The sequence below is a fragment of the Zootoca vivipara genome, chromosome 16 (assembly GCF_963506605.1).
Source record: "Zootoca vivipara chromosome 16, rZooViv1.1, whole genome shotgun sequence".
NCBI classification, from domain to species: domain Eukaryota; kingdom Metazoa; phylum Chordata; class Lepidosauria; order Squamata; family Lacertidae; genus Zootoca; species Zootoca vivipara.
In genome coordinates this window covers 23,403,571-23,425,662 of record NC_083291.1, presented here as the reverse complement: position 1 = coordinate 23,425,662, position 22,092 = coordinate 23,403,571, and the positions used below count along the sequence as shown (strand labels likewise).

Below are 22,092 nucleotides of genomic sequence, written 5' to 3'. Positions count from 1 at the left end.
TGTTTCTCCCTTTCATCCTGAGTTCGAGCATCTTCAAAGCCCATGACACCTTTGGTGAAGGCTGTTCTCCAATTGGAGCATTTGCAGGCCACTGTTTCCCAGTCGTCAGTGTTTATACTACATTTTTTTTAGATTTGCCTTGAGAGAGTCTTTAAACCTCTTTTGTTGACCACCAGCATTACGCTTTCCATTTTTAAGTTCAGAATAGAGTAGTTGCTTTGGAAGACGATAATCAGGCATCTGCGCAACATGACCCGTCCAACGAAGTTAATGTTGAAGAATCATTGCTTCTACACTGGTGATCTTTGCTTCTTCCAGTACACTGGCATTAGTTCGCCTGTCTTCCCAAGTGATGTGTAAAGCTTTTCGGAGACATCGTTGATGGAATCTTTTGAGGGGTTGGAGATTGCGTTTATAAGTGGTCTACGTTTCACAAGCGTGCAGTAAGGTTGGCAGTACAATAGCTTTGCAAGCAAGCATTTTGGTTTCTCTGCAAATGTCCCTTTCCTCAAACACTCTGCACTTCAATCAGGAGAAAGCTGCACTCGCAGATGATGATCAATCTAAGGGGTTGGGTCTACTCTCTCTGTAAAGTCTCACACTGGGAGAGGCAAGGGAGAAGCTTGCATCTCCCCTACCAACCACTTGCCTCTCCTTTCTCGGGAAGGTTCACAGCAGAGAAACAAGAGTGACAAACGACACTCACCTCTTGCCGGGGCAGCGCCAATTACTGGCACCTTTGGGCAGCTTCTGGGTCCTGTGTGCCCCAGCAGGGCCTACTCACCTGTTTGCACATTTCCGCAGCTGCTGCTGCTGCTGCTTCTTCTTCTTCTTCTTCTTCTTCTTCTTCTTCTTCTTCTTCTTCTTCTTCTTCTTCTTCTTCTTCTTCTTCTTCTTCTTCTTCATTGAATTTATATACCTGGGGGGTCTCAGGGCGCTTCACAGAATAAAATTGAGATACAAAACCACAAAATACATAATAAAAATAGAAACAACAACCCAATAGCTCCCCTCCCCCCAAAAACATATTTTTATTATTTATTGAATTTATATTTAATTTGGGTTTATCTGGCAGCAGTGGCTGAGTCTGGGAAGCAGTGGTCAGTAAAATTTTATTTTTTTGGATATTTATCTAACAAATTTTATATGCCGTTACTGGGTAGGTGACTTTTAATTGGAAAATTGAAAGTATCAATAGAGGTTAACCTAAATGTTTGAATTGTAAATGAAACATGCAATTGCAAAACATGTGTACATAATCACTTCCATCTGTAACTGTGCTGCAGAATTATGCACTAGCTGTAGTTGGTTTTCCCACAATGCCCTGCAACCCTGGAACACCAGGGCATTTTGTGGGAAATTTAAATGGCTGTGGTATCTGAGACTCAGCTGCTGCCACCAAGTCAGCCAGCAGCCCGAGAAACACTGATCAAGCAGTCCCACTGGGAGGCATAGCTTTGGGAGTGCCCTGAAACCTGGAATCAGCTGTACTATCTTCCTTTTTCTATATATAATTTTTACTAAATTATCTGTTTTACAATTTAAAATACTCATTTTTACATCCTTAAGATATCAATGACTTCCCTTCTTCTCTTTCCATGGTTCATTTTACATATCACAAATCCCTGCATATTTTACAAAAATCATACCATTCAGTATTCCATTATTGCTTCCATCAAAACTTATTTACACTGTTGAATTTATCTTAATGCTGCCAGTGTTTTCAGCTGTACACAATTATTTCCCATATATTCAATCAACATTTTCCAATCTTCTCTAAATGCATGCTCTTCTTGTTCTCTTCTTCTATATGTTAAGTCTGCAAGCTGCACATATTCCGTCAACTTAAATTGTCACTCTTCTTTGGTTGGAACCTCGCTCGTTTTCCATTATTTTTGGGTTAACAAAACAAGGGCCGCAGTAGTGGCATACATAAATAAACTTTTTTTGACACCTGGGGATTTCAGTCTGAATTAGTCCCAACAGAAAGGACTCTGGGTTTTTTTGGGGAAAGTACTTTTAAACATTTTTTTCAATTCATTATGGATCTTTCCCCAATACTCTTTTGCCCTTTTACAAGTCCACCACATATGAAAGAATGTCCCCTCCACCTCTTTGCATCTCCAGCACTAGTCTGATTCAGTCTTATACATCTTAGCAAGCCTACTTGGATTTAAATACCATCTGCAAATCATTTTCAAGTAGTTCTCCTTCAAAGAGTAACATCCTGTAAACTTCAAGTCACTTTCCCAGAGTTTCCCCCAGAGTTTAAAATCTATATTGTGTCGTATATCTATTGCCCAAATCAGCTGTACTTTCCGCTTCCGTTTGAAAGCTGTGATTTGGGTGCCAGGCTATGACCCAGAAACCTCTACCTGCAACCTGCCACTGGACAATGCTTGGCATCAGTTGCCACCACCCTGTCTGACTAAAAACAATAAGTGCAGCTCAAACATTCACTGGTGCTGCAATGTGGGTTTGCCATTATTCTGCCTTGCACCTTTGGGATTTACATTCCTATTGGACCGACACGGCTACCTGCAATTGTGCCAATATGTGGTTGCACAGGAAGCCAGAATGAAGGAACGACCAAGAACGCTGTCTTGAGAAGGGGACCTGGGCTTAATTCCATGCAATGGCAGATGTTGTCTTAAGCCAGAACCGACGGCTGCTCCATTTAATCAGGTTACTGGCTGCAAGCAGCCAAAACAAAACCCACATTGTGCCACAATTGAATTACACCCCTGTTGTGATGCCTAGCGGTGATCACAGTGGGACATGCAACTCTCCTGCTGTGGGTGATTTGTGATCAAGGTCACAGGTATTAGGGGATTGCCTCTCAACCTGCTCTCGTGCGAAATGGACCCTTTTGACAGATGGACAACCAGGTACTGTATCACAGTTTTCTACCTGCGCCTGGATGCTGCTTCTTATAGGTTTTGAATTCCTGGGTAGCCTGGCCAAGCTAGGGCCATTAAGGGAAGACAGGACGTGGGTGGGCACTGTGGTCTAAACCACAGAGCCTCTTGGGCTTGCCGATCAGAAGGCCCTGTGACAGGGTGAGCGCCCGTTGCTCTGTCCCAGTTCCTGCCAACCTAGCAGTTCAAAAGCACACCAGTACAAGTGGATAAACAGGTACCGCTGCGGCGGGAAGGTAAACGGCATTTCCATGCGCTCTGGTTTCCATCATGGTGTTCTGTTGCCCCAGAAGTGGTTTAGTCATGCTGGCCACATGACCCGGAAAGCTGTCTGTGGACAAACACCGGCTCCTTCAGTCTGAAAGCAAGATGAGTGCCGCAACCTCATAGTTGCCTTTGACTGGACTTAACTGTCCAGGGGTCCTTTACCTTGTTGTTGTTGTTGTTGTTGTTGTTAGAATAGAGGGCTATTGAGGGCCTGGTGCCAGTGCAAGAGAACTTCTCTTCCCCCCCCCCCCTGCCCTGAAGTGTGAACAGAGACAGAGGTTTGAAAGGCTGACAAGGTGATGGGGTGTATATTTGAGGTGACAGGAAAAGGGAGTCTGGTCTGGGAGTAAGGGTTGCTGGAAAGAAGAGGCAGGAACAAGAGCTGAGATCCATTTAGGGCAGGCTGGCTGAAGGCTGGCTGTGCTGCTGCCTCTTGAAATGCCCATGCAAATAGGTGAATAAACCATATTTCTTAAAGCCACAGCAGTCTCCATAGTGTCTTCCATCCCCCAAAGGGAAACAGACCATCTTTGGTGCCTGGGACCCCATGGGCTTTTGCCACCACTCGGCAGAGAGACGGGCAGGCACCCGACTTTTGCAACAATACTACTCCTTGCCTTTGGTCTACCCCAGGGGTCCCCAGACTTACCGGCGTTTGGGCCGGTTCCCACCACACCGATTGCGCGGCGGGCCGGAGGGCGGGGGAGCGCGCGCCTGTGCGGGCCGGCGGGCGGAGGAGTACTGGCGCGGCGGCGCGCTTCCAGGGTGGGAAAAGCGCCGAAAATCCGTTGTGCGCATGCGCGTGGGCCTCCCCTGACCCGGAAGTGCACCAGAAATGACTTCTTTCGGGTCGGGAGAGGCCCATACGCATGCGCACAAAGGATTTTCGGCGCTTTTTTCCCAACCTGGAAGAGCGCTGCCGCGCTGCGTGCCATAAGAGCGGGCGGCGGGCGGCGGGCGGCGGGGGTCGTCGCGGGCCGGATTGGCAGGCTAATTGGGCCGCATCCGGCCCCCGGGCCGTACTCTGGGGACCCCTGGTCTACCCCATCAATTTGCTTGTGACGTGTTTCATCTCTCTGTAGCTTTTGGGAACAGGAGCAAACTGAAAGATTCACTTATGCAAGTGCTGCCATAGAATGGCAAAATGAGTTTCTAACAGAGAAAGGGAGAACAGGGAAAAGGAGGGCAGAGGATCTGGTCTGCATACGGAAAGCCCCAGGTTTGCCCTCGGCATCTCTAAGTAGGATGGGGAAAGTCTCTTTTCTGGGTGCTGCTGCCAGTCAGTGCAGAATACTGGGCCATTGGTCTGACTCAGGATAAGGCCACTTCCTATGTTCCTGTGAGTCTTATGAACATGGGAGGGAGTGGCAGATATTCACAGGAAGGTTCATGGTGGAGAGTGCAGGTTGTACCAAGACCTGCTGGAACAACCAGCACAACAGCTGTTAATGCCCCATTTCCCAGAAAAGAATCTTTACCACTATTGATATTAAGGATACCTAGTTCCTCTTCCTTCCTGTTTCCCGCCTACCAAGGAACCTGTGTGTTTTGCCTAAGGATGGAGGCAGACCTGGGAAACAGGTGGGTTTTGCATTTCCAGATGGTGATCATGATAATAAAATGATGGTTGTGATGATAATGAAAGCAAAGCAGACACAATAGGTCCATTTACACAGCATGCAAAGGATTGCCACCTATTAAGCTGCATTGTCAGTGCAGCCGTTCATCATGTCATCAGGGAAATTGTTGTTTAGTCGTTTAGTCGTGTCCGACTCTTCGTGACCCCATGGACCATAGCATGCCAGGCACTCCTGTCTTCCACTGCCTCCCGCAGTTTGGTCAAACTCATCAGGGAAAATGAATAGGTTATTTAGGGGGTCTAATCTGAATAGTGTATAATCATGGCTATCTGGTCTCATTTTTTAAATCTGTTAAAGACAGAACTGGAAAATCAATGACTAATGCCTCCATTCGAGGGTCCTTCAGCCCGTGTCATTTCTCCAGGGATTGTATAATTTGCTCAAACACACACACACACACACCTACCTGTGACTGGCCCAAGGTCACCCATTGAGCTTCCCGGCTAAGTGGAAATTGAACTCTGGTCTCCCAAGATCCTTGTCCAGCCCTCTAACAACTACACCACACTGCCTCAGACTGTTGCATTTTATTAATTTCTGTTTTGTACAGAAACCAGCTGCTTTGAAGGACTGCAACAACTAGCTTAAGGTTGCAGAGTATGATGATGATTTGGAGGGGATGTTTCGAGCATAGTGATGTGAAATCTGGATCTGCATGAATGCTGACAACTTTCCCTGCCCTCATTTCTCCACTTCATCCCAGCTTGAATTACACATCTGATTTCCACCAGGGCAGTTCAGGGTGAAGAACCATAGAAAAATGATAGTATGAGGTGCTCTTAATTTTAAATCTAACAGAGAACGACCCCTGCTGGCAGCGTAATAATTATTTCCATGCAGAATAGTAAAAAAAAAGCATGCCTGTTGCTTTTGCCATCATTTGAACCTCTGCAGCTGCTGGTAATTCTAGAAGGCTCAGCCAATAATAGTAATAGTAATAATAATTTTTTATTAGTTACTCCCCCCCCCCAAATGTTCTAGTTACAGGTAGGTTGGCCGTGTTGGTCTGGTATAGTTGAAACAAAAATTTAAAAAATCTCTAAGGTGCTACTAGAAGGATTTTTTTATTTTGTTCCAAAAAACTGTGGTTTACATAATTAAGGATAAAACAGCCCAATATACACAAATAATATGTACAAGAACAGATACTGCTCTACTGTACCCCTCTAAAATCAAGATCCAAAGGCTGGTGTGAATTTGAATGTTTTGCCTGGCACCTAAGAGCAGCTAGTGATGGTACCAGGTGTACCTCCCTGGGGAGAGCACTCCATAAATGGGGGGGCCACCACTGAAAAGGCTCGTTCTTGTGTCACCAACCTCTATACCTTCCTTGAAGGCAGGCACACAGAATAGTCCTGAAGGGAAAACGAAGGTATTGGATTCATCTGAGCCTCCTTTCCCCTTCATCTCCTCTGGTGGGAGTGTTGATGTGCCCGCCACCCTGCCCGACAAGTGCAAGTGCCTGGACAAATTACCATACCTCTGTTGCCTCCCATCTGTGAAAGTTTATGCTGTAATAAACACACGTCTGTGAGTGCCCCAGCTGCAAGACTCTGCTGTTTCTGCTATGCTTAGAAAGACGTTGCTTTCTTGGGCGTTTGCAGAGTGAACACACTTTCACCCAGTCACAATTCCTGGGTTTCTTCATTTGTTTTGCCCCACCCGATAAGCAGCTTTCACTTCCTGTCCAGGGAGGAGAAAAAGAGGTTTGAGGAACTAGGAAATGGGTGTCCTCCATTAATTAAAAGTCCATGCAGCTAAGAGCCGGAAAAAGATTAGAGAGACACCCATTGGTAATACTCAATGAAGCTTCATTCTTCTTTGCAAACAACTGTTCTTCATTCTTCTTCTTCACCACCACTGATATTTGAAATGTGCTCTGGGAGCCAGAAGAGCAGGGCAAAAGTCTTTTAAAAAACAAAAAAACAAGAGCAAGTGCACACACACACACACAATTTTTATTAAATCTTCTGTTTTGCATTTTAAAATACTCATTTTACATCCTTAAGATATTGACTTCCCTTCTTCTTTCCATGGTTCATTTTACATATCACAAAGATTTGACAAAAACTATATACCATTCAGTATACCATTATTACATCCATCAAAACTTATTTACACTGTTGAATTTATCTTAATGCTGCCAGCGTGTTCAGCTGTACACAATTATTTCCCATATATTCAATAAACATTTTCCAATCTTCTTTAAAATGTATGTTTTTCTTGTTCTCTTACTCTGTATGTTAACATAACATAGAGCAAGCGCTCTTTGATCAGATGTGATTTAAATATTTGCATTCTGCTTTTCCAACTACAAATGTTCATCTGAAAGCGGCTCACAATAATTGTTGACATCCATTTGTCTCGGGAGACAATGGAAGAGTGCACCTTTTTGGGTGAAGTTAAACTGCCGGACATCTACAGCGCCTGCTGTGGCTGTAGAGTCAGATATGGGAGAAACACGTTTTGTCGCAGCTGGGCAGATGAAGGTGTCCGGTTGCCCTCCAGTGTCTCTTCTCTGTGGTTATTCCTCCTCTGGTCACTGTTATGGATGCACAACCTGACTGCCCGTCTCCAATGCTTGGAGTTTGTTTCCCCTTTCTTACACACACACACACACACACAAACTCCCCTGGATTTCCCTCCTTCCCTTTGTGGGTCCTATTTCTAGTCATTTCCTCCTGCATCTTTTATAATAATCTTTTATGTAATCTCCATTATATCCAAAATTCACCATTAAACAAGTTTTATTTCTACCCTACTAACGATTTCAACTGTTTACAATGGTTTTCAAGGTAAATTATAAGTTCCCCCCATTCCTTATTAAAATTTTAGTCTCCCAAAAGACGTTTAATGTAATTCAGCGGAGTCACAGCAATTCAAAATGTTGTTTCCTCGGATTTAATAGGGCTTTTTATACTTCTACGTAGACATGGCTAAGGGCTGCCCTTCATGCAAACCTAAAAAAATAATAATAATCCCCTGGGCACTCAAGTGGCATCGCTCCATCTTCTTATAGCTCGTAACGCTGCTACTACTTTCCCCGCTCTCTGGTTGGTTCTGGTGGGAAGGAAGGAAGGAAGGAAGGAAGGAAGGAAGGAAGGAAGGAAGGAAGGAAGGAAGGAAGGAAGGAAGGAAGATAGATTGTCCCTAGCGGGCACCCATACGAGAGAGCGGGGCAGCGACGGGGAAAGAAGCTTGTCCCTAGCGGAGGCCCGTACAGGGCACAAGGCAACCGTGGGTAAGGAGGTTTGTCCCTAGCGGGCACCCGTACGGGAGAGTGGTGCAGCGACGGGGAACGAAGCTTGTCCTTAGCGGGCACCCGTACAGAAAAGCGGCGCAGCCGCGGTGGGCGGAAACCGAAAGAACCTTTCCGGCGCGAGTTCTAGGCAGCGGCCTTTCGCTCCAGCCGAGCCGGGAGGAGAGACGCTCGCCCAGCCGACGCCAGAAGGACGTGGTGGTGCAGGAGGCCATGTTCCGCATCGAGGGCCTGGGGCCCAAGCTGGACCCCGAGGAGCTGAAGCGGAAGATGCGCGAGGACGTCCTCTCCTCCGTCCGCACCTTCCTCATCTACGTGGTCGCGCTGCGCATCAGTGAGTGGCAGGCGAGGGGAGAGAGGCCTTGGGAGGCGCCGGCGTGGGTACAACGAGGTCAGGCGGAGGCAGGGCCGGTCCAAGACAGGAGGACAGTAAGGAGGGAGCCAGTCCTAATTTGTCTAGGGAGGGAGTTCCAAAGAGCAGCCCAGCCAAGGCCTTTTTATCATCTCACTTTCCACACACACAAGGAGTCACAATTGGTTGCAGTTTCCTACAGTATGTTTCTGTTGATATCTGTGAATTGGAAAAATATGCTTGTACTTGAAACATTTTTTTTGGGGGGGGGGAAGAGAGGCGGGGGTGGTAGTCAGATGTACCTAAATGGAAAGGATATTTGATTATGTGTTATTATTTATTGAATTTATATATCGTCCTATATCCAGCGGTCTCAGGCGGTTCACAGAATAAAATCAAGATATAAAACCACAAAATGCATAATAAAAATTAAAACCCAATAACACCCCCCCAAAAAAACACATTTTAAAAGGGCATCGGATGTAAATCAAATCAACTAAAGGCCTGGTTAAAGAGGAACGTTTTTGCCTGGCGCCTAAAGGTGTATAATAAATTATATGTCCCCCATAAATTGTTCCCTGTAAAGTGGTGGCATACAAATGACGCGGGTGGCACTGTGGTCTAAACCACTGAGCCTAGGGCTTGCTGATCAGAAGGTCAGCGGTTCGAATCCCCCCCCCCGGCGGAGTGAGCTCCTGTTGTTCACTCCCAGCTCCTGCCAACCTAGCAGTTCAAAAGCAAGCAGTGCGCTTCCCAGCGGGAAGGTAAACAGCATTTCTGTGTGCTGCTCCACATGACCCAGAAGCTGTCTGCAGACAAACGCCGGCTCCCTTGGCCTATAGAGCGAGATGAGCGCCACAACCCCAGAGTCGTGTGCGACTGGACCTAATGGTCAGGGGTACCTTTACCTTTACAGCAGTGGAACTGGAACGTCTATGCAACCTTCTGGATGCCAGAGGGAATGCTGCATGGTGCGAAAACCAAACTGCTACTGTTTTAAGAGAGCTCCCCTTATGACACGCCACTTCTTGGAGACGAGATTTTCACTCCACCTTGTAGATCCAAAATGCGACTGAATGTAATTCATGTGGCAGATGCATCTCCAAATTTCAAAACTCCCGAAGCTCAATTCTACAAAGAATTGCTGGAAATAGTAGGAATGAAAATCCCATTAGAGCCACACACACTTAGCTTGACTCCTTTTTCTTTCTGGGTCTCTGAAGCCAGACAGTGGGCAGGACATGATGAGAGCGGCCTAGTAGGCCAGAGATTCCCCACTGGAGTTTTAATTGTAGTGTTAAGATATGAAAATTCAAAACATGAGGTTATTTTTCATCAACTCATGGTAGCTAGGTACAAATAGCTTGCTTGTTTTTGCTGGGATGCAAAATGGAGATTCCATCGATACAGCACTGAGACAAGAGTTGACCAGCTGTATGTTGCTTGAAATTAATATATAGATTGAGTTGGAGAAGGGAAGAGCAAATATATTGAGAATGTTAGATTAATAGATACATTTTTTAGGAATGAAAATGTAATTTGTTAGATTGAGTATTCGAGGGGGGGGGGGAGAGATGATCTAATAGGTATATAGGAAAGCTTTATGGAATAACTGTATCCGAAGCAACCAGTGAATATTGGGTTATGCTCAAGTGTAGAATTGATGTATACAGTAGTCCAGAAGCTTCATGTGTTCCAGCAAGTGGTTGACCACATTCTGTGCCAATGCACAGTTAACTTATGGAATTCACTGCTATGCGGTTATGACTACAAACCTAGGTGGCTTTAAAAATGGGTGTATGCTTCTTTCTTCAGCTCCATTCATTTTAAAGAAGCTGGAAAGCATATGAAAACAAAAGAACATCAAGGACGGGCTGAATGGAAGACCCAGGCGGACAGTGGTTGCTCTCCCATTGAATGGGCTGCGAAGAAGAGGCTCTGTATCCTGACAAAAGCATCCAGACATTTCCTACTGAAATATTTGAGAAGATTGTAGAAGAGCCAAAGAGAGAAAGCCAGTAACAGTTATTTACATGTGTCAGTATGCGATTTCTTTATGTTTGGTACAAATTTATTGTTCTTCAGAGATTATATCAACCGATTTGGGAAAATTGCTACCTGTAAACAGAGTTCTTTGGAACAGAGCTTATCTCTGAGATGTTAATGATATGCTTATCACCAGAGTATCTCATTGTATCCTGTGCAGCCTTGGTGGTTAAATCTTGAATGGCTGAAATAAAATGTGGCATATGTTCTAAACATGGCATTCTACAATTACGATCATTGTAGAGAATTTTATTCCCTTTGCAAATGTATTTTCACATATAATGCGAGGAGGATAGTAGAAGCTTAGTGTGACTAGACAGGAATGAAGAACAGTGGGGATAATGTTCTAGGCTTTTCAAAATGCAAAGATTTAAAAACCAATTGATGCTAAGTAGTTCCAAAGTTGGATCTGCCTAGTCTTCCTGTTTGCTTAATGAATCAGAATGACATTAGAAAGAAGGCAGCAGAAAATGGTGCTGAGTGGGTAAGTTCATCCCCCTCATCATTACGGTAGAACTCGGGATCCTGCAGTGAAGTTGATTGGCAAGCTGTTTCTGGGCAGACGAAAAGAAGCCTTTTATATCAATATGTGGCTCGTGAATGAGAGCTAGGGTTATGCATTACTGTTATGTTATAATCACAAAGAAGCAGGGAAAGCCATGGTGACATAGCTACTCTCCATACCACCATTGGGAACAGCCATATCACAGTGGCTTCTATGCTATTGCTTGCAGCAAATGGATGGGGCCTGAGATGGCTTTTTAAAAGGATTAGACAAATTCTTGGGAGATAGGTCAATTAGCAGCCAGAGTACCTAAATCCACAGTCAGAAGAGGCATACTTTAAAAGGGCACCTGGCTCTTGGGAGACAGTGCTCGTTGGTGCGATTCCACAAGCCAATCCTTGAAACTATTAACAGGCTGGCAATCTTATTAGTGAGTCTTCCTTTCCCCATATCAAATAGTCAACGATGCCAGATTTACAATAAGCGAGTTAAAAATCAATGATGTACCAGAGTGTCAATTGCTCTCCTTAATGGAGAAAAGAAATTGCTGCATGTTTCAGTGTATGAAAGTAGCCACCAGGTGTCAGCAGCCAGTAGCTTTTTCTTTGCAAAAAAATCTAGCGTGGCTGTTTTAAATAGCTATTTCAGCTGTTGGTCATGCAGATTAGTGTAGATTTCTTTGATCAGGAATGACTCCTCTCTTTCGAGGCGTTGGGAGAGAGAAATCACTGATTGCTAGAAAATTGCTCCTTGTAAGCAATCACTATCTTGGGAAGGAAAGCTATGCCTACATTTCTCATGCAGGCTAATGCTGAGAATGAAAAATGTCTTCAGTTTAAGCATCTGAAGATGCTATTTTGGCCCCCAAGTACTACCAGAATGACTGAATTTGCCTGAAAGTTTGTGGCAGTGTCACAGCACAATCCTATGCTTACGTGGAAGTACGTTCCATGGAATTCAATGGGCCTTATTCCTAGTTAAATGTATGTAGGAGTACATCTTTTTTTGCCTGCCCTGCTCTTCTGCCTTGCTTAAATTATGCAAGATAGGTTAAAAGCATAGGAGTATGGACAATGAAGGGAAAGGTCGCAATCCTTTTCTTATTTAAAGATTAAACATAGACAGTTGACAATGTAGTGCCAGAAGTCAAGACAACAACAAATAGTCTTTCTTTGGGTTTACTTTCAAAGATACAAGTATTCTAGTTCTACTGCTGAGATTTGTCTTTTATAGTAAATTGCAGTGAAAGGCCAGTGAGACAAGGAGAGGGTGCTCGGGTGCTGTGCTAGAACTAAATCTCAGCGGCAGTACAACGCGAGAGAAAATTAAAATAGTAAAAACAACAACATGCTTTTATTGAGCATTTATTACATCATTAACTACATGCCCAGTATTAATCAGACAGTAAGAAAAAGGTGTGCAAATTGCACCATTAATCAATAAGAATATCAAAATGGTATCTTCTAGTCTTCAGCAAGTTAAGAAAGCAAATCACTATTCCATGGGTTTCTAGTCTGCTTGGCTCCGATTCCCTCAGAGGTAGTCAGATCACTTCATCCTAGAAGGGAGGGAAGGAAAAAGACAATTATTGGGTGAGATCATCTGCAGGTGCATTAAGACTACTAACCTCCACACAAAGGTTGTGCAGCAAAATCCACTTTGAAAGTTACTTTGGCCAAATTAAGAGGGCCACATTGCTACTGAAATTGTAGAAAAGCAAGTACTACTATTCACTTCTCTTTTTAACCCATTTTCTGATTGCTTTCTCTCGGATTGTCTCCAGGCTGTTGGTATATTGTGGTAGGGATTAACTCTGAGATTTTCTTTCAAGTGGATATGTTATGCTAGGGCCACATGATACTTTAACTGTGCAAACGAAAAACATCTGCATGAATCGCCTGCAAAATACTGACATGCCTGGAGGCATACCTAGATGATGGAAGTACTCAGTGCATGACAAGAATCTTTGCTCTCGGAGGATATTTCCAGCAACTTGATCCACTCTGTTGTGGGAACAGCGCAGATAAGAAAACCGCTTTCCCTATCCTTCTGGATTTTGGAGCATTTACATTCAAAGAATCATCTCAATGCTCGCTTGCTGACTTGTTTTGAGCCTTATTAACCTCCTCCCATTTGATAGCCTTAAAATGCTTTCAAAGCAGCTTGCAGCACTGTGGAAACGCAGTAGTTGCAATAAAAATCACATTTAAATGACAGTCTGTCACTTGAAAGAACATGTAACAAATAAACCAACCTGTCAGCAATAAATTGGGAAAAACCTGTCTACATGTCCACATGTAGAAAGCAGCTCAATAATGAACACTCCTCTCTAGGAAGGAAGTTCCACAGATGGGAGGAGAACGGAGTGTTTTAAAAGAGTTGCAACTGTTGTATCCACTCACTTGACGGCCAAGAGGCAGAAACGCTTTGAGCTGGGCTTCCTTAGCTGATCTTAAAGTACATAGGGGGGGGGGAAGCAGACTGAGAGGTCCCCTGAACCAGGTGTGATATGTCGCTTAGGTGTGATGGTGCCAAACTTGTTGACACAATCTCACACCCCACTTTATCCTGCAAGGGGCTTTGAAAATGGAATGACGAGCAAAATGGAATCCCTCTACGATTCCTCTTTTTAAAAATAAATAAAAATAAATAAATTTATTTATTTGGTTTTTCAGATTAAAGTTTTTCAATCACATATCCAACATAAATACAAGGTTCCAAAAAATCTCCTGGACTTCCCTCCTCCCTTTTGTGGGTCCTATTGTAAATCATTTCCTCTTGCATCTTTTATAATCAAATCTTTTACATCTCCATTATGTCCAAAATTCCCATTAAACTACAAGTGTTTTTCCAGGGACGTCCAACTCCCAAGAGACTGCGATCTACTCCCAGAAAAAACAAATGGCAGCGATCTACTAATTTTTTTTGTGTGTGGGGGAGTTCAGAGTTGTCAAGCTTTTTTTAGGGGGGCAGGCCAACGTTGTCGGGACTTTATCTTCTTTCCATCTCTGGCGCCAAGAATCCTCTACAATTCCTTTTACCTGTCCTCAGTAACTACACTAAGCTGCTTAAAAGCGAAACCTTTGGCTTAACACCCCAGTCCTGGGGGGAATAAACCTTAAATACTTTGGAATGAAGTATGATAGTAGACCGGGAATTTCATGGAGGTGAGCGTAGAATTCCAGGCAGGTAAGAGAGGGAGGAGGGACAGATCTCCCCAGTCCACTTTGTGTGCTGGCTGCCGAGGAAAGGAAACTCATCCATCTGCTCTACTCTATTCCACTAGCTTGTTTGGGGAAAAGGCTTTTCCCAAACTAGCCTGCTAACTAGTATTGATATGCTAGTTGCTGAGGAGGGATTTCCCACGTTTGGACAGAAACTCTGGCTGCCAGCCTTTTAGTGCACTATTATGAAGGCTTATTTTTAAGGCTGTTCTAGAAGTTCCTTGGCATTCATGCCTCTGCCTTTCTCTCCTTGAGTTGAAATTAACACTGTAAGCGCCTCCGGGCAGGAACCTTTTCGTTAAGAACATCATGTAAACCAGGGGTCCCCATACTTACCGGGCTTCGGGCCGGAGGGTAGGGGAGTGCGCGCCCGTGCGCATGCGCACACGCACATGGTCGGGGGAAAATCGCCGGAAATCGCTTGTGCGCATGTGTATGGGCCTCCCCCGACCCGGAAGTGCATCGGAAATGACCTCTTCTGGGTCGGGAGAGGCCCATACGCATGCGCACAAAGGATTTTCGGCGATTTTTTGCCGATTTTGAAGATCGCCGCCATGCCGCGCGCTGTAAGAGCGGGCAGTGGCCGACGGGGGTCGTCGCGGGGTCGGATTGGGAGGCCAATTGGGCCGCATCCAGCCCGGGGGCCGTAGTCTGGGGACCCCTGATGTAAACCATGTACAAATCAGTGCTATGACCCAAGCTGGACATACACAATGTCTTAAAATGGCCCTCCTAGACTCAAAGAGGACTAGCAGCATCAACATTACCTTGCTACTTCATGTCATCCGATGCCAGGAAATTACCCCTCTTATTTTTGCTTTGCTCTAGGACTTTAATATTCCCCTCTGCCTGTGTTTCTCCCACCATGTTTGTAGCATGGCACTGGTAAATGCCCTCGTCTTCTTTCGTCAGAGGGTTTATCTGGAAGGGAAACAGACACACAAAGAATAAAAGGTGAACCGTAGCAATAATGGAGTTCCCCTGTGCCCCTACTCTTCACCCCTCGTCTTGGACCTTCTGGTGGCCGGGGTGGGTGGGTGCTGGGATGAGGGGTGGGGTGGGGGGTGGGGCTTCAATGTGAAAAAGGACTGCCTTCTCCGTCGTACTACACCTGAGGATTCCTTGGTGGCAGGGGGATCTTTGGGAAGGGGGTGGGGGAGGGGGGCAGTATAATATACGTAAGAAAAATTGAGTTAAGGATTGGAAAATTATGATAAAGGATATTGCTAAAGAAGGTTATAAATTGAAGATCAGAAAATCAGAAAGGGGAAAGGGGAAGTCTACAAGATAATGATTTGAAAAATGGATGTTTTAAAGTTTGTTTTTTCTTTTTGTCTTTTAATTCCCTCCCACTTTTTTCTATGTATGTGTTTGTTGGTGTATTTGTTATATTGTATGTTTATTTGTTTAATTATGTTTTAAAAATCCAATAAAAATTAGTATTAAAAAAGAAAAGAAAAGGTGAACCGTAGCAACCAAAAGGGTTTAGTTCATGTCTGTACAATTCATAGATTCAGAATTCATGGCAACTGCCACAAGGAAAGACTGGTGGGTTTTTTCCAGGGATATTCTGCAACACTGATGCAATAACATTGCGTTAGCAAAGGATTTATACCGGATAGTCCACACATTATCCTGCTCTATTTGTTGTTCAGCAATGCTTCTCCATTACCCTGTTTCTCATATTTTAAGACATACCCATAAAATAAGCCATAGCAGGATTTTTAAGCATTCAAGGAATATAAGCCATACCCCGAAAATAAGACATAGTGATAGGCGTAACAGCAATGCCGGCCACGGCAGAAGGAGGAGGAAAAAAATAAGACATCCCTTGAAAATAAGCCATAGTGTGTTTTTTTGAGGAAAAAATAAATATAAGACATGTCTTATAATATGAGAAACACGGTACTGCTGTATGGAGGGGCACTCTTGAACTATATAGTGCAATGGGAACTTACCAAAACCCAGCCTGTGCTCTCATGTTTTGAAGGACCACCTCGGACCTGAACTGCCATGTTGACTCTGTCTCCAGGAAGTTCTTCTAAGAGCTTCACCCCCTTTGGGGACTCCGTGACCTGCAGAGTTTTAGCAAGGTGAAAACACAGTAGACCCAGGCTTTAAGCCCAGATCCGATCCACCCTCCATGAAACTAAGCTTTCCCAGACATTCCCTGGGCCATAAAATTGGATGCTGTTTTTGCATTTGAATCCCCTTGTTCCTATTGCTGGTATTGTAAGCCACCTTGAGTGGTGCAGTTATACCACTTCAAGCTTGGTCAGTAGAGCAGGAGACTTAATCTCAGGGTCATGGGTTTGAGCCCCACATGGGCTAAAAGATTACTGCATTGCAGGGGGTTGGACCAGATGAGCCTCGTGGTTCCAACTCTACAATTCTATTATTCTAAATTTGATGTAAACATCTAGGCCATCTGCACTTCTTGGTTATGAGAGCAGCCTTCCTTAAGCTAGTGCCCTCCAAGATGTTTTGGTAGAGGCTGATGGGAGATGTTGTTCAAAATACCTGGAGGGCACCAGGTTGGGGGAAGGCAGCTGTAGGAAAACCAAGATCTGGAGAGGGCAACAGCCTATATATCAGTTTCCAGATCACTGGCTCTACCTGAAAGTGAAGCTTCATCTTCTATAATAAATTGATTTTGCAAATATAAAATTATAACAATATAACCATACACATCCACATTTAAAGATTCCTTGAGAATCTTTAGACTTCCCCCCTCCCCCTCCATGGGTCCTAAAATTAACCTTTTCTGCTGCATCTTTTTCAGCAGTCCATATTTTATACAACTCCATTATCTCCACAGTAATTGCTACATTACAAGTGTTATTGAAATCCTGCTAATGTTTTCATCTGCTTACAGTGGTCTCCAATATAAATTATAATTTTCCCCCATTCTTTGTTAAAGTTTTGGTCTTCTTGGTTCCTGAGCTATCCAGTCAGTTTTGCCATTTCGGCATAGTCCCAACAGTTTAATTTGCCATTCTTCTCTGGTAGGGACTTTTATCTTCTTTCTATCTCTGAGCTAGAAACATCTGTGTGGCTGTTGTGGCATACATGAAAAGTCTTTTCCTCTCCCTTGGAATATCAGCACCTACAATTCCTAATGGAAAAGCCTCTGCTTTTCTTTTAAATAAAAGTTAATTTGAACATTTTTTCAACTCATTATATACCATTTCCCCAAATGACAGAAGCTTCAGCATCTAACATCGGAAACAAGGCTGGCTCAGCTCTAGTTCTCTACCCCATAAAACACTTGGCATCTTTCACATACCTTCTTCCAGGTGATGATGGGTGTTGGGACTGCTTTCACTTCACAAGACAGGTAGACTTGGGCTCCAGTTACGTTGTGAATCCTCTTTGGGGGTACAACAATAGCGGGAGCTGGAAGAGCAGGGGGGAAATACATGCATTTCAGAATGGCAGTTTAGTGGGCTTGTCATATATGTCATCCTTTGGCATAAGGAGTTTTCCATAGAACGGGAAACGAGCTAAAAAATTGATTGGTTACACTATCTGTCGTGCTTAAAGTATGCTAATTATTTGTGCTAAGACAGCAAATGAAATACATCCATTGGCTTTAGGACTGTGTTTAGTTTGCTGCCCTGGAGGAAAAAAAATCTGTCCAGCAATTTATAGCATGCCGCATTTACAAAATCTGAATGCCATAAACTGCTACTTTTATTTCATTTTGTTCATCACCCAAGCCCTCGCGGTTGTGCAGCTGCCTTTGACGACAGAAAGAAAACATCAAGAAAAGACTGATTATCCAGCATGTGGAGCTGTCTCCCTTTCTCATAGATTCAAACTGTGTTTCCTCATACTGGACCAGACTGCTTCTGCATAGCTTTCTTCCTGCCGCTATTGAACTGTTTGCAAGTTGATTTCAGACCCTGAAAAAAACAGGTTGTTTTTAAAAAAAAGTAAATTGAGCATGAAGTGAGGGTGCATCAATTAATACAGTATTCGGGACAACCAGAACAATGATGGGAAAAGTAAAACTTTAGCTGGATTTTTCTTCACGGCTGCAAGAAAATTAATTTCTAGGTATTGGAAATATTTGGAGGGTCTCTCTATAAAGGCACGGTATGAAAAGTGGTCATTTCTAGCAGTTTCTGAGAAGCCAACCACTAAAGTGCGACAATTTAGGGGACAAATTTTAAAAGGCAAATTTTATGCCTTAGTGTAATGAGATTCAGGAAAACACCTTCGCCCAACTTTTCCTCTTCTTGTAAGGCCTTGAGGAGACCATAAGCATCTCTTCCCTCAGTTAGTCTTTATGTTGCTACTGGACCAATTTGTGTTAGATTCAAGTATAGTTTATTAAAGCAAGCCAAGATCAAGCTACGGTTTCTAATCCTGATTTTTTCAGCAGACCACAGTTGTTCCCGTTCCCATAAAGCCACTTCTGCCTTAAGGGGGAGGTGGGGTTGTGGGCTCTCACGACCCCTCCACGTGCGTGGGGTGTGTGGTCAGCCTCGTGCGATTGGGGGGATTCCCAGCTGTGTCACTGCCCAGGTGACCAATCTGATTGGTCTGGGTGTGTGGCCTGCTTGATTTAAGCAGGATGCATCGGGGAGCTCTCCCCTCTTCGTGCTTCCAGCTGCTCCAGTTTTCCCACCAGCGGCGTAGCGAGCTGCTGCAACACCCAGGGTGGCAAATTGCCGTGCACCCTGGGGGGGGGACGTCGCTACGCAACGATGCATGCATCGCTATGTAACTATGCATGCGTGTTACGTAACGACATGGCGGGGTATCGCTGCCCCCCGCCCCTTGGGAGTTTGGAGCCAGAGGCGCGCGGCTTTGGAAGCGTGGGGGGGGGGCGGCGATACCCCGCCACGTAACAACCATGCGCAGTGCCGAGCAGACTTTTTACCAGGAGGCTGGAGGCTTGGCTTGGGAGTCGGGGGTGGGGACGCCAAGTGGCACCCCCCCCAGAGTGGAACCTGGGACGGACCACCCCCATTGCCCCCCCATTGCTACGCCCCTGTTTCCCACTCTCCCGCCCTTTAGGTTTTTCATCTCTTGACCTTGCTATGGACTTTGGTTGGTTGCCGTTGAGAGGCCTGGTAGGACTTTTTCCACTTGGCAAATTGGCACCGGCCACTTGGTTTTTGCCTACCTTGTAGCAAATCGTCACAAGGTTTGGCGGTTGGGCATTGGAATATTGCTGGAGAAGGGAGAAGGGGAGGTAGTGCCATCACCTGTCCTGCATATTGAAGGGTATTCCATTAATGGATTCCTGGGGCGTGGCCCTGTCCAAAGCCTGGGGAAGCTAGGGCCTAAGGCACGATCCCTATCAGTGACCCCGGGGGAGCTGCTACTTGATGTGCATCAGCAGGACTCCCCCTGCTGGTGGTTAACCCTTCCTGGACTCCCTGCAGACGGGCAGGAGTCAGATATACAGTGGTACCTTGGTTTATGAACACAATTGGTTCCGGAAGTCTGTTCATAAACTGAAGCGTTCATAAACTGAAGCGAACTTTCCCACTGAAAGTAATGGAAAGTGGATTAATCTGTTCCAGACGGTCCGCGGAGTACTTAAACTGAAGCGTTCATAAACTGAAGTGAACTTTCCCATTGAAAGTAACGGAAAGTGTATTAATCCGTTCCAGACGGGTCCGCGGAGTACTCAACCTGAAGCGTACTTAACCCGAAGCATGGGTGTAAGTGGTTCCGGAAGTCTTTTCATAAACTGAAGCGTTCATAAACTGAAGCGAACTTTCCCATTGAAAGTAATGGAAAGTGAATAAATCCGTTCCAGATGGGTTCGCGGCGTTTGTAAACCAAAAATTCGTAAACCGAGGTGTTCATAAACCGAGGTTCCACTGTAGTCAGTTAGGTCCAATGCCTAAGCCAATACCACTCACAATCTGTAACCAATAAAGTTGTGGCATTTTTTTAGCCCATTAACCTAAAATACTGGTGTCAAGTGTCTTTATTAAACCTCCGCGGGTGTGTGTGTGTGTCACACACCTTGCCACACAATGAACTTATGGTTTAGCGTTACATTTGAATTGGGCTAGTGGGTTGCAAGTATTCTCCAGTTGCATCCAGTTGCGATGTTCTTGGGTGTCTACAGTCTGCTCACCGAGCAGAAGAGTTTTCATCGCTGGAAGAAAAAAAATGTCGCAATGTCGCAATGTCTGTGGGCCAACAAAGAGCTTTTCACTGAGTTGAAACTGGTTTGAGAGTGGGGGAATCACTGTCTGTGAAGTACTCACAAATGTATTTTGTGTCGTGGTTGCTTTTGATCAAGGAGGTTTTGTGATACGACGGCAAAACCTTATTAACCAGAAGTAAGAAGGGGCCGAGCGTGCACTGCATACCATCAGAAGCAAGTCCTCTTTCAACCTAGCTTCACTTCTATGAATATCTCTCGGGTGTGTGTGGGGGGGGGGGCAGAGTTGCGTTTGTCTGCCAAGCCTGTGGCACAACAAAGGGAACGCAACGGTTCAGGTGCCTTCATTTCCTTACATTTCCCCTCGTTTTATTTCACGCAGAGTGCTTTGTTGGCGGTATCTATGGCAACATTTCAGAACGATGGCAAGCCTCTTTTGCGGGGACACCCTGGCGAAATTAAGCCAATTTTCTTCCGGCTTTTACGAGGCCGAGGAAGGCTCGGGCTCCCTGGATTCCCTCAGCATTAGCCCTCGTTCCTTTCAGACGGCAATTATCTCAGGGGGAGATCTCTGAATCAGTCTCTGGAAGCACAATGCCAACCCATCTATACGGAGCTTAGCTCTCCAAAATTGACACGGCGGCACGTCTTCCATGGTGGTGCTGCCATCGCACCTGCCACCCGCCACAGATGCTGGGGGAATACAGGACACGGCAGAGGATCCCTTCAGCTCAGGAAATAGGAAGGACACGGGGCTTCCTCCTTCGTTGGCACCTGTCCCTGGCTACACTGCTCTTGGGTGGGTGGGAGGAGAAAGGCAGGAGGCCATCTGTTAGGAGCTCTCCCATCTGTAAAATTACCATTGACAAATGAATATTTGTATTAATGCTACTTAACTGAGTCTGTAAGTAGATGAAGCTTCCCATACAAAATGCAGAGTAATTCCCTTTGGATCCCAGGATTAATACCTGCTGAGTCCCTTCTGTTCCAAGATTTTTTTGTGTGTGGGTTGTTTTTTTTTTTTTGCACTGTGCATGTGTCTAATGGCATAATTGTTCACACCTGCTTTGAGATGCGGTTGCCCCTCAGATGTAAATGTAACATTTTGTGTACGTGTGTGGAAAACCTGCACCTGACGTACAGATGGCATAATGAGATCTTGTTTTATGGTTCTTCCAAGGTTTAATTGTCTTGCGGTTTGTCGTGTCACCTCTACCACTGCTCTTGGTTTGCTGAAAAGATTTGAAACCTGCACCAAGGAACACAATCCAAACCACCTGCAAAAATGCAAATGTTTGGGCTCTGTCTAATAATACAGTGGGACCTTGGTTTTCGAATGTAATCTGTTCTGGAAGACCCTTCGACTTCTGAAATGTTTGAAAACTGAGGTGCAAAGGGTGGTCTGCCAATTCAATAGAGAATTTCCGAGGTGCGTTTGAAAATGGAAGCATTTACTTCCTGGTTAACAACAACAACAATAATAATAATAATAATAATAATAATAATAATAATAATTTATTTGTACTCCGGCCATCTGACTGGGTTGCCCCAGCCATTCTGGTCAGCTTCCAGCACATATAAAAACATAATAAAACCATAAATCTTAAAAGGCTTCCCCATACTGGCTGTCTTCAGATGTTTCCTAACGTTATATGCCGGTAATTACTCATTCCATAGGGTGGGCGCCACTACCGAAAAGGCCCTAATAAACAGGCCTTCATCTGATTTGCTTATTTGGTTACTCATGC

At 44.8% G+C, this 22,092-nt stretch overlaps 2 protein-coding genes across 2 annotated transcripts in view; one reads left to right on the top strand and one right to left on the bottom strand.

Moving 5' to 3' along the window:
- Positions 1-8,132: 8,132 nt before the first annotated feature.
- TOMM5 (translocase of outer mitochondrial membrane 5) lies at positions 8,133-10,714 on the top strand. The gene is made up of 2 exons (XM_035097212.2): positions 8,133-8,418; positions 10,252-10,714. Exons 1-2 carry the CDS (start codon positions 8,298-8,300, stop codon positions 10,284-10,286), a joined length of 156 nt encoding a protein of 51 aa, XP_034953103.1. The 5' UTR covers positions 8,133-8,297; the 3' UTR covers positions 10,287-10,714.
- Positions 10,715-12,321: 1,607 nt separating this feature from the next.
- Positions 12,322-22,092, bottom strand: part of IGFBPL1 (insulin like growth factor binding protein like 1) — a 35,884-nt gene continuing 26,113 nt past the window's right edge. Inside the window, exons 2-5 of the mRNA XM_035097186.2 lie at positions 17,498-17,607; positions 16,170-16,286; positions 14,979-15,132; positions 12,322-12,545 (exon numbers count right to left, since the gene is read on the bottom strand). Of these exons, the coding sequence (XP_034953077.2) occupies positions 14,983-15,132; positions 16,170-16,286; positions 17,498-17,607 (377 nt within the window). The 3' untranslated portion in view covers positions 12,322-12,545; positions 14,979-14,982. The remainder of the gene's footprint in view (positions 12,546-14,978; positions 15,133-16,169; positions 16,287-17,497; positions 17,608-22,092) is intronic.

Bases quoted from the DNA above. Each gene is read 5' to 3' on its own strand.
- TOMM5 (XM_035097212.2), top strand. From the start codon at position 8,298: ATGTTCCGCATCGAGGGCCTGGGGCCCAAGCTGGACCCCGAGGAGCTG. The intron at 8,419-10,251 runs GTGAGTGGCAGG...TTCTTTCTTCAG, and splicing joins CGTGGTCGCGCTGCGCATCA to CTCCATTCATTTTAAAGAAG.